General features: G+C 39.2%; 1 protein-coding gene across 1 annotated transcript in view; it reads left to right on the forward strand.

Annotated features, from left to right (window-relative positions):
* HOMER1 (homer scaffold protein 1) overlaps positions 1-9,672 on the forward strand; it is a 102,159-nt gene extending 92,487 nt beyond the window's left edge. Inside the window, exon 9 of the mRNA XM_039566791.1 lies at positions 709-9,672. Coding sequence (XP_039422725.1) covers positions 709-897 — 189 coding nt within the window. The 3' untranslated portion in view covers positions 898-9,672. The remainder of the gene's footprint in view (positions 1-708) is intronic.
* Positions 9,673-12,070: the final 2,398 nt, after the last annotated feature.

Genomic DNA, 12,070 nt, shown 5'->3' on the forward strand with positions numbered 1-12,070 from the left:
GGGTCAGATCCGCTGGGCTGTGTCCAGCATGCTGGCTGTTCATCTTCCCCCACTGCGTGGGAATGGCATGTCTGTACAGTAGTGGTGGCTCTCCCATTGTCCCCGCTCCCACAGGTGGATGCTGTGCAGCAAGCCACGATGTGCAGCTTGCACCTCCTGGTTTGCATATGTTAAAGTCACCTTGACATCCAGCTTGGTCGGTTATGTCCCAGTGTTAAGTTTTGGAGTGCAAAGCCTGTAATGTGGACAGGAATAAGGTGGTGCTCCTCTGTCTCAAAGCAGTGCTCTGGATGGGTTTTTCCATAAGAACTTTTGATGGTGAACCGTGTCCTTGAGCAATTCATGTAGTCTAAATCAGGGCATACTTGAACATAAGTAAACTCTGAGATGTTTTCTTTAGGCAGTACATTTCTGAATGATAGAAGCAATAACATACCTGAATAAGTGTATCATCTGTTTGCTGACTAAAGTTTGTCCTTCTCTGAAAGTTTCCGTCCTTCAGATAATTATGGAAAAATAGGTAAAGTGGCAGTACATGTGCAATTGTAGTAAAAGTTCAGGTTCTGGTTTTGACTTAATGAAAACTGTAAAGGGTCACATACTATTTTAAAGAGCAATTGACAAAAATAGCACTTGAGTACCAACAGGACATTAGACTGCTTTCTGTTTGCAGACAACACATTAACATGTTATGTATTTTCTCTGAAGGAAGTAGAAATTCGAAACAAAGACCTGGAAGGCCAGCTGTCTGATCTAGAGCAACGTCTGGAGAAAAGTCAGAATGAGCAAGAAGCTTTTCGCAATAACTTGAAGACACTTTTAGAAATTCTTGATGGAAAAATATTTGAACTCACAGAATTACGAGATAACTTGGCCAAGCTAATAGAGTGCAGTTAAAGAAAATGGGATTTCAGTGCCAATCAGCTTAAAGATGCACTGTCTCTCTTCGTAGGACTGTGTTGGGCTCTGCATCAAAGTTGCGCAAAATTAGAAAATGCTCCTCTGAGAGGGATTGTTTTAAATTTGATTTGTAATTCAATGTAAAATTTAGAACTCAGCTTGTAGCCAGTTGAAGAAAAAAATAACAAACAAAAAAACCACTTGAATTGCAAATTACCTCCTTTTATATTATTGGCCACAAATAACTTGAAAGATGCTAACAATAATTGAATGCAATCCTTTTCTAATTATCAGTGATGGAAGACTTAGCAGTGTCCCAGGACACACCCCATTTGTGACAGATACAATATAGGTTATTGGCTGTTTTATTTAAGATATTTAAATGCTGTGTTTTGTGCAAGAACTCAGTGATGACAGCCCTGTATTTTGTTGTTCTTAATAATTTCTCAGGATATGTTGCACTGTGGAGAAGCAGTGCCAGAACCAATTTATTCTTGCAAGGAACGAGAGAGAGTTGCATCTTTAATTGAAACAAATTTACTACAACTGCTTGTATAAACTTCTTCCTTTTTGTTTTTTTGGGGTTGGTTGACTGGTTGGTTTTTTGATTTTTTAATAGCTATGCGTATATACTGGAAGATACGGTATTTCTTTATGGAGCTTACTCTGGTGTTCTACAATATTGTCCAATGTAAGGTTTAGTTTTTCAAATGAATTCCATGTAATTACAGTGAGGCAGTATCTTCCACGTAACTAAATTTTGAAGCCAACCAGTGATGGAAGGTGAGTCCTACAAGAAAAAAAAATGCCCAACCTCCCCTGAGAATTTTAAATGTAAATTTAAAATTTTAAATTTAACCTGCACAGATAACAAGGAACGGCCAGTTGTTTGTTTTCTGGCCTTGATACTTACATTGAACGTTCAATTTGCTGTTAACCTGTTCTGCAGGAGACTTTTTCAGAATGTCACATGAAATAGAGGTTCTGTGAATAATGGCTTCTGGGGAGCACTGTTTTGTTATAGATTGCATTAAGGGCATAGAGCTACTGCAAGGAGTTGCTCGTACACTGAGTGTGTCTAGCCAAAAAGGCTGTTTCTTGAAGTTCTGTTGTCATAGCAAATTGAACTGAAGACGTGTTTCCTCTTTTATGGGTCTTCATATCACGTCTTTATCAAAACTACACCAGGCAATATTCTGAACTGTTAACTAAGTGTTTAAAAACAGGAAAATGAATTTAATTATCCTCAGTGAGCAGGTTTTAAAGTTGTTTTGAAGTAATTTTAGCAGACTTTTGGCAAACACACACTTCTTTATATAATAGATTTATTTTAAAAAACCAACTCTTTGAAAGGTAAGCCAATTGTCATGTGTCTTGCATCACAGTGCATTCTTGCCATAAATTGCTTGTAATGCTGAAGAGGGCTTTTTTAAAATGTGTGAATGAGTGTCAGACCTCAGAGTTGAGAGATGCACGAACCTTTGTTTGCTCCCCAAATTAATTTGAATGTTAAACATGAAATCTAGCTGCTTATTAAATTTGTACAACACAGTTTTCTTCACTTAGAGACTGATACTCAAAACTAGAAAATATAAGTTTGTTTTCATGTATGTACTGTGTGTATATACCATATAATACACACGGGTTGTCATTTATATTGGAAAGACATGCTTTATTTCTAAAATACCTTTTTATTTTCCCTTAACTGATGATTTATCAGGTCTCCCCTGACTAGTCAGGGAAGTGGCTTAGGTTAAATGCTAAACTGTCATGTATTATATGGTATGTGATATACACAATGTTTACGCTTTCTCCATATTTTTTAGGGTATTTTCTCACATTTATTAACGGGGTGGGGGGAGCTTGTTTCATTGTGCTACTGGTTGAAAACTTTGTGGTGAGCTACATGTTTATCATTCAGGGGATTTTAGACAGTGGTGTGTATATCTTCATCAGGTCCATGTGAGCAGATACAGCCAGTTTTTAATTTTCCTGGGGATATTTGGGCCTGATTCTCCTGTCACTTGTGCTGCTGTAAACCAGATGTGTCCTTGATGTGATGTCAGCAACATTCTGTTGGCATAACATCTGTGGAAGTGCAAGGAGAATTTGGCCTGTTAATGCTCAGTGGACATAATAAGGATGAAGAAAGAATAAAAAAACATAAAGTAAATGATGGAATAAATGTAATATTATTTTTAATGATACTATTATTGACATTTTTAAAGATATGATGTCATATGTGTGGGAAAAAATAGTGGACAGAAATATTTCCACTTAAATTTTGTGAATATGTGTGGTACATGAGCATTTCTATGTATAAGTACACACACATATGTATATACAGAACATGGAAAAAATTTAGATGTGCACATTTTTAATATTTTCCTATTGAAATTAAATTTAAAATTGGAAATTGATATTTGAGAATTTCTTTTTCTCATAGAATAGATAAGCTTCATTTCTTTTTTTTTTTTAATAATACAAATACTGAGGGCTGCACCTTTGAATTCCCAAATACTTGCCAAACATAAATATGGGATGAGGTGGACATAAGTGCACATATAAATAAAATCCTATGTCTAAGACTATTTTTAATGCTTATGTACAGTAGGCAAGTGTTTAGAAATTGTGATCTAAAGTTCTTAGGTGGCTATACCTACTGTAGTCTCTTCACTTCTGTTTTAAGGTAAAGGTTTTCCCATTTGAAACATTACTGTCCCAGAGACAAGTACTGTACATTGTATCTATCTTTAATGAAACTATGGGAATATGTATGCAAGAAAACAGTGTTCAGTACTGTAGCCTGAAAACATGACCGTGAACTTGCACTGGAGGGGAGAGCAGTCACTGTGTATAATATGTTACATGGCAACTACAGTCTTGAAAAAAAAAGCCAGAAAAACAACAAAAGAATTACCATAAGCCTCACAGAAATACAGAAATAGAAAAAAAAAAAAAAGAGAGAGAAAAAATAAATCAAACCCACATTTTTTTATTTTGAAATACACTTGTGATTCTCTGGAGAATGTACTACTCTTTTTTTTTTTTTTCCCTTAAATCTTTTTCGAGTATGTGCAAGTGATAGCAGCAGCTACCTTAATCTTTCAGGTGCTACTGGATTTTGCATTAGCGTGTTATGTTGTGAAATCCTGACTTTGACATAAAAGATTTTTGTAAGTATATCCCCGTCTGGATAGATAGTTTTTGGAGTGTATTGTTCATAATCCATATGCCTCAATGATCCAGAAATTGCGTTTTTCTATGTGAACAAAGTAAAACATGTGAATTAAACTGTCCATTATAGACTGGGAGTTCCTTTTCCTGGCCAATATATCCAGGAAAGAGGAGAACAAAATGAACTGATAATGCAGAAATGCTGTTAATAAGGTCTCTAAGAAAATACATTTTCAGGTAAAATATAAATAAATAAATAAATAAAGGGCTAAACCAGTTGTTACACAAATAAGTATCATTTAACGCTATCGGTGGCATTCCCAGGAGAATTCCTTTAAGAAAAAAACCCTAGAATGAGCAATGCATCAATTAAAAATTAATATTTTGGGATGTGTCTTTTCAGTTGTCAGTTGTGAAAGGTTTCTGGTTTCTGCTCATTTTTATACCAGTTGGGGATTAACTTCAGGTTTGCCTTCAATAAGAGGCTAAACCTCATTTCATTCTATCATATATTCTGTACTGAAGTGGCTGCTGAACAGCACTCTGTGAACACTGCATTCAAAAGTCAAACTCGAAGCCATTTTTCAGAAATACCACATGGAGAGAGGAATGGAAAACTCTTGCAGACCTTGATTCTCTGCAGAGCTGTGGATATCAGTAAAAGCACTTAACTTTGTTAATTGCAAAAATCTTGAGGCCAAAGATAGATCTAATTAGAGATTAGTTCTGGGTGTCAGAAGACAATTAAAAGATACCATCAAGAGGCTCTATCCTAATGTGCATAGTTCAGTCTCAGTAACTGGACATGCCAGTTAAGTGCACACCTATACACTGGGGATTCTTTTTCAGAAAATGGACCTGACTCTGCTAAGCAATGTTCAAATTATCTTGTTTACATTTTCTTAGTAATGCTGCATTTGTGCACTACCTCTGAACAGTGCTAAGCAGAGACCACATCATGAATAACACACATTATTTGAAATCTCTTGTTTTGCTTAGCAGCCTTAGTTCCTCGTTTTAATCCACTTGCTTCAGGCAAGTTGGATGAATTTTCCCCATTATGTTAAACGTTTTGGAACAATAAGCAGAGTTTTGTGTTAGATCAGTCAGTTCAGCTCATGTCCACTCTTCTGGCCATGCCTAGCCAGAAAGCAGGTGTGAATCTAAATGTCACAATACCCCTAGATACTATAGACAGAAATGGGTTTTCACACCATGCAGGGTCTCATAGCTTGCCCGCCACAACCTCTCAGGGACCTGTAGTGGCCAGTACTGCTTCTGCACTGCTGGTAGCTCATCCTAGGACCAAAGAATCATGATATACCTGCTTTCTCCCTCATTGCTGGGTCTTGCATAAGCAGAGCTCAGATGCAACAATGTATCTGGCAATCCTTACAATTTTCAGATAAAGGTATTGGGAGAGTAATTATCAAAGGTGTTCTAAATTCGGGGTGGGTGGGAGAAACACAGATTTCAAAAAGATTCCCTCGTGTGGGACCCTTGTGTAGCTGTAAAATAGGCAAGAATGGTTTCTATAGGGAATGACAAACCACCTGATAGGGTCTCACTTTCCTTAGGTGCTCACATCATGCTGACATTGAGCACACCTGGCTGGCCCCAAAACTCCACTCTCGATTGCTATAGGCTTCTCAAGGGCAGCATTTTTGGTGTGTTTCATGGACACAGCTGAAATCCTGACAGTCTGCACACCCCATGTCCTTTCAGTCTTTTACCTTCACAACTTCAGAGGTTTGGTACCAGTATTAGCCATTGGTGCTCCCTGTTCTCTCCTGCCATCAGTTCCTGTGATATTTGTGTAAAGGAATTTTGAGCTGGGTTTGGGTTTTTTTCTTTCTTTTAACTTGGAGGTAGTTTCCAACCTTGTTCCCTGCTTTGGGGATTCTCATCTGCTCTCATCCAAGCCTCATCTCACTGCATGGGTCCAGCAGTGTTTCAGCTCCTTTTGCTTCCATTAGATTGAGAATAGCAACATAGACATTTTCTTGGAGGAGAACTTGCATTTCTGTGACTGTGGTAATTCTTGAAGAAGAAGGATTTTTTCCCAGTAGATCAAGAAGGAGGCAGAACTAAGGACCTTCACAAACAATACCATACATCCAGGTGCTAAGGGGAGAGGAAGAGCTACACTGACAAGGTATGTGTAAATATAATCTGTGTGTATGGATTTCCTCCTGTTGAAGTAAATATGGTCATGCAGATACTTACAGAGAGGGAACAAGACCTTTGAAATTATCTGAGTCTGGCTTGTATTTTGCTAAATGATCAGTGGATTTGTCTCTAAATAAAGCAAAAGAAATGTGAAGCAAAATGACCTTGTACTTTCCTGCAGGAGAAACATCATAGCCCTTACCTGTGGATGGAAATTTAAAAACTAGATCTACTTTCTCCACATCTGAATATATGGTTATTTTTATAATTCCAGCAGTTTTGTTTCTCAGGAGTCCACAGCAATGGGAACCAGAAATCTATTAGTGTAAGGCACAGCTCTCTTCGACTTTCATTAGTGAGAGGAGCCAGGGAAAAAGTATGTAGCTGAGTGACTCGAGTAGTATTTTGTGTGACCATCCTACATCTAGTCCCTGCTGCACAGCCTCATTGCTACACCCTGCCAGCTGCACTTGTTGTCTGTCCCAGAAGCAACCCAGGAGGGCTTGCTGTCCTTTGTTCAGAAGCTGCTGCTTCAAAACTGTAGCCCTGTCATTACTAGTCTGGAGCCCTTTTGCTCCAGAGCATTTTGCACATTCAGAGTTTTGCTTGCAGGGGGAGAAAAGGGGAAATTTCCTTCTGCATATCTTAAATAAGCAGAGAGATGCATAAATTTGATATAAGCTGCTTTCCCTCACCTCTTTGAAAAGAAATTACGAAAGCTTTATTTGAGGTGTTACCATTTGAACCTATGAGCCAGAACTTTTATTATCCTCTATTTCTTGTATTTTTCCTTTTTTTTCCTGTGTTCTTTTCTCTTGCATAACATGGAACAACCAAATATGTTTATAGTCAATATAGGTCCTAAGCTGCTTACGGAGTGAGAAACATAAATATTCAGTGTCAAGCTCACCCAGCAGGCAACCCAAAAAACCCCCAAACTCACCCACATAAACAATACCTGTGGGTATGAGGTGCTGACTTTTGTGCATGAAATCTCCGCCTCAGTGAGGAAGCATTGGGGATCTTCTAAACAAGCATTACTGAGGCATGCCACGAGGAAGTAGTTTGAATCAGAGCTGTCTAAAAGACAGCAGTGCAAGTATTTTCAGAAGGCATGAGTTTTCATGTTCTTCACCAATGATGATGATGACTGTATTGCACAAATAGAAGGCACATGTAACGCCTCAAGTCAAAATGCAAAGATGTGCTAGGATTGGTAGCAAAAGTTCCCATCAAGCTGGAGGATTTCTGTTATCAGCTAAGATAGGTGACAGGTCTTTTGCAAGGGAATTAATAGCTACATTGGAAACATCCATGAGAGAACCAGTACAAAGATGACAGCAGTTCTCTGTGCAACAGCTGCAGTGTGACTGAGTCAGGCTGGGAAATCCAGCTATGGGACTTAGTCTGGACTGGGAGGTTGGGCAGGTGGCAAACAGTGCTGTTGTTTCAGAGGGAATTTTGACACTTGGGCCAAATTGCAGTGTTGAAGCTGTGACAAGGATGTAGGTATCTGAACTGCAGAAGAGAATAAAGCCTCACAGCATTGGTTAGCTCTGTGACTGCGCAAGCAACTGCACCAGGAATTGCTGGTGTGTCCAAACACAAGACACCTCTCTAAACTTGGCAATGAGGATGGTTCACTTACAGGGTAAGAACAAACAGATTCACCAGCCTTTGAAGCTGGTTTTGCAGCTCAGCAGGTAGGTGGCTGTGGAATTTGCTGTAATATTTCAAGTCTCTCTTTTGAGGGGCTGCACCAGAAGAGGGGGCCACTACTAGAGGCCCCCACAAGCACAGTGCTGGGTCTTGCGTGGCATAAATGCTGGCATGCAGCTACTTGGAAAGTGGTTAGCTGGTGACAGTGGCATGTCAAGGGATCAGGCCTTCATCAGCCTTAAATCTTGACAGATTTAGGTGAAGAAATTATAATTTACAGTATTTCAGGGTAAGGGGTTTTTTACTGAAACTTCACAGCTTGCTATTGCAATGACATGTTGATGGGTTAACAGAAGACATCATAGTGTCATCTTGGGGAACAGCTAGGCTCCTTCCACTGGGAAGGGAGCAGAAGCTAAAGTTTGCATTCAATCACTTAGCCACGCCGGTACTACTAACAGTACCAAGCACTTCCTTATTCAGAAGAATCCCTGCAACCTTGAGCATCCACCAAGGACTGCAGCAAATTCATTCATCTGGGCCTCAAAAGGCAGGGAGTCTTAGTTACCTCAGGCAGCTGACGGCTGGGAGCAGAACCCAGATTCATCCCAGATGGCTTACAGTGCAGCCTCAACAAATGCTGTCTGGGACACAGAGTTTCTGTTCAAAGTTTCTTACTGCAAATAGAGATTAAAAGCTGAATACTTGAAGGGTTGGGGTTTTCTGCAAAATGGGACATAGCATTGATTTGGAAATGTAACTACTTTTGAGTATTTAAATGTAATACATGTTATTTTGTACACAAAACTAAGCAAAGCATGCCCTGGTAGGCAATGTGTGGCTCATGTTCTCCCTGAAAACACAGCCCAAGTAGACACCTTTCATTTTTTTTTTGAGTGACAAACCTGATCTCCTGAACAGAGATCTGCTCTAACTCCTGCAACCTTTGACTGAGGACGATTTCTGCACTCCTCCAATCTTTTCCCAGAATGGCTTAATGAGAGTAAGCACTCTTCATGTATCGCTCAGGTTTTTTCCCAGAATGGCTTAATGAGAGTAAGCACTCTTCATGTATCGCTCAGGTCTGCTGGCCACAGGCCCCTGGTAGAATGGCCCATAAATGGCCAGACCTTGCAAAAGCCAACAGCCTGACCCACTGAGCACAGTTTGACTTAGAGCTGAGTAACAGAGGAAGGTATGGGTGCATCAGGGGACACATAAAACACTCCTGTGAAGTGGGGGAAATAAATTTGCTCATACAGTGGTGCTGGTCAGGAGGAGAAGTAATAACCTTAGGTTTCAACTTACTTTGCTATTAAGAGAAGCCTTTTCAGCAGCAGAAATCTTTAGGAAACGATTACAGGAATGACAAAGATATATGTATGCCATCAACAGAAGTATAGGAGATGTAATTTTTTTTTTTTTAATACTATCGATTTTATTTTATGCCAATTCTTTATTTTTAAAAATGTCATTAGAAACCAATAGCAGTGTGCAGTGGTTTCTCTGTCAAATTGTTTTCACAGGACTCTATCCACTCCAACAGTCATTTTATTCACAGCAAGTGCATGTGTGGGGGAAAAAGGCCATCCCCTTATGACGCTTCAAAAGAAGTTGATTCATAAACGTCTGTTATGGTGTTTAAATTGTGCTTTTAACATGCATGGCAGTTTGAGCATGCACTGATGATTTTGTATGCTAAGAACTCAGTTACAGTCTTACTGAAATTGAATGCAATTAAAATAAAGTACTGAGGAAGAAAAAGTATAGTTAATATTTAAGTGCTTTGTATGAACCGCATGATTCTTCAATCTTCCTTATTCCTGTGACTTTTAAACAGTAATGTAAGAGGGAATATGATGCTAATTAGAAAAGTTGTTAAGATGAAAGAAAGAAGTAAATGGCGACTTTTGTTTTAAAGACTGTGAATCTGCTTAGTCTTGTGTAAGCAATATGGGGTGTAGTGAGACATCTCAGAGAAGTCAAGAAGTCTGCTGAATTCTGTGGTGAGGAAAGAGTGACAAGAAAGCAATATAGATGATTTGCCTGTGGCGCAAGTATCTCCAACAAACATCTCACAGACAGCACACAACTACAGTAGGAATAAAGGGGGAAGACAGCAGATACAGTGTGAATCTGAATATAACTTTTGTTTTGGTTTAGGTTCTTTTTTTCCCAGAGTTTTGGTTGATTAATGATGAGTGAACCCCAGCAACAACACAGACAGGCAGCAGCTTTAAGAGCACAGAGAGTAATCTCTGCCTGTTTTTAATCGACAAGCCCCTCCTATAGAGGCAACATTTCAAGCAAGAGGTGCTGTCCTTGAACTGATGAATATCAAGACAGTGAGCATGACTGTGGTGAAGATTGCATAAAGTTTAGAGAAAGTAATAGAGACTGAGAATCTTAGTGCAAAGGGGGAAAGGGCATCTCCGTGGGATCAATTCTGCAGGATGGAGAGCTGGACAGAAACTTGCAGCATTTCTGTGAGCAAGGTAGGTTATATGGCGATGATGCTGTAGCTTGCTGGTAACACCTCTGGGATGGTTTTCTGCTGAAGGGCAGTTTGTGTAATCAAAGTGATGCATCTAACAGTTAAATGGCTGACATGATACATCTAAGTTTTATAGACACCATTATATGTATATATATAACCTTCCTTCACAAAAGGTAAAAACACAGTGGCACAACTCCGTAACAGTAGACTTCAACAGTCATCTGTGACGTGAGCATAAAGCTCTGGCTGTGGCGGTGGCAGTGACACACTGATGGCTTGCTGATCCCAAGAGTCAAGAGATACTGTGGCAGTCCAGGATTCCTGTAAGCTCCATCCTATGGCAGGAAGAATGAAGCCGATAAAACGGGCTTCTCCCTATGATGGGAAGCAGCAGTAAGAACTGCTGAGAAAAGGAACAGTTCATAGGTTTTGGAAAACAGCATCTGCCAAACACACCTTCCACTTTTCACTTCTTTCGCTTGTACCTATTGCCTCTTGTTTAGTATGAAGTGGTGGAACAGAAACAAACCCTGCATGTATCATTAATTCTGAAAGAGGTGTTTTATTTCAGATGCACTGTGGCCCAGTGAATATTTATTTACAATGTACCTTTGCTTTACATCTGAAATGTAACAAACATGAAAAAAAAAAAGATAGTTCTACAGATCTTTCATCTTCTGCGTCGTACAAACAAGAGGCCTTATTCTGCATGGCATACCACTGCCTTTCAAGTCTGCTTATGGATATATTCACTCATCTGCAATCCTGATGCATACATTAAATTCACTTCCAACCTGTATGGATACTGCAGAGAGTTATAAAAAAGCATCTACTTATCTACTGAAGCCAAAGCCAAAGCAGAATCAGCTGATCGTGCATCGGTCTGTCCTGCAGAGCAGAACCTGTGCAGGCACTCACCTCAAGGTCAGACACTGCTAGAGCTTTAGGAACAGACCTCAGACATAAATGCAACTCTCTTAAGTCAGCAACAATCAAAGAACTGCTTATCTCAAAACACATTTCCTACTTGTTCGACATGTTCTGCCATAACCCAAAATTAACAGTCATTATTACCTGGCACGAAAAAACATCACTAGGAAACCAAAGCCAGACAGGCCTTGAATTTTGTGGAATACATGTTGCAATGTAGATTTGCACTGCAAATACAAACTTTGTTTCCTGCAGCCCTTAGAAATGTCCTTTTTCTCATTTTCTCAGGATCGTAATAGCACTGAATAGTTTGTGCTCCTGAAATACACCAGTTTTTGGTTTCCTCATGTTAAGGAACCAGCTAGAAAGAGACCCTACCAGCACTGCACCAAAAACACAGAAGAGGAAAGAGATACAATATAAACATACCTCTTTCGCAAGATTTGTATCTACATAAATAATAACACAAAATGGCTGAGGAATAAAAGGAAAAACTTACCCACAGACATCTAGGAACTCTAGCTAGGGACACAGTAAGTGTAATAAGGCTGCTCTTAACATTTCTGTACTTAAACTTTCACCCTTTTTCATAGAGTGTTTCTATCTTTGAAAAGTGGGTTTGATTTGTAAATAATCACAACTACCCAGCATCATTTAAGAGCAAGGTTCTTCTATAATACCTTAATTGTTCATGTGGCTTCCTTTACAAAGATGTTACCTAAATACAAGTATTCCATG

The sequence above is a fragment of the Corvus cornix genome, chromosome Z (genome assembly GCF_000738735.6).
Source record: "Corvus cornix cornix isolate S_Up_H32 chromosome Z, ASM73873v5, whole genome shotgun sequence".
Lineage (NCBI taxonomy): Eukaryota > Metazoa > Chordata > Aves > Passeriformes > Corvidae > Corvus > Corvus cornix.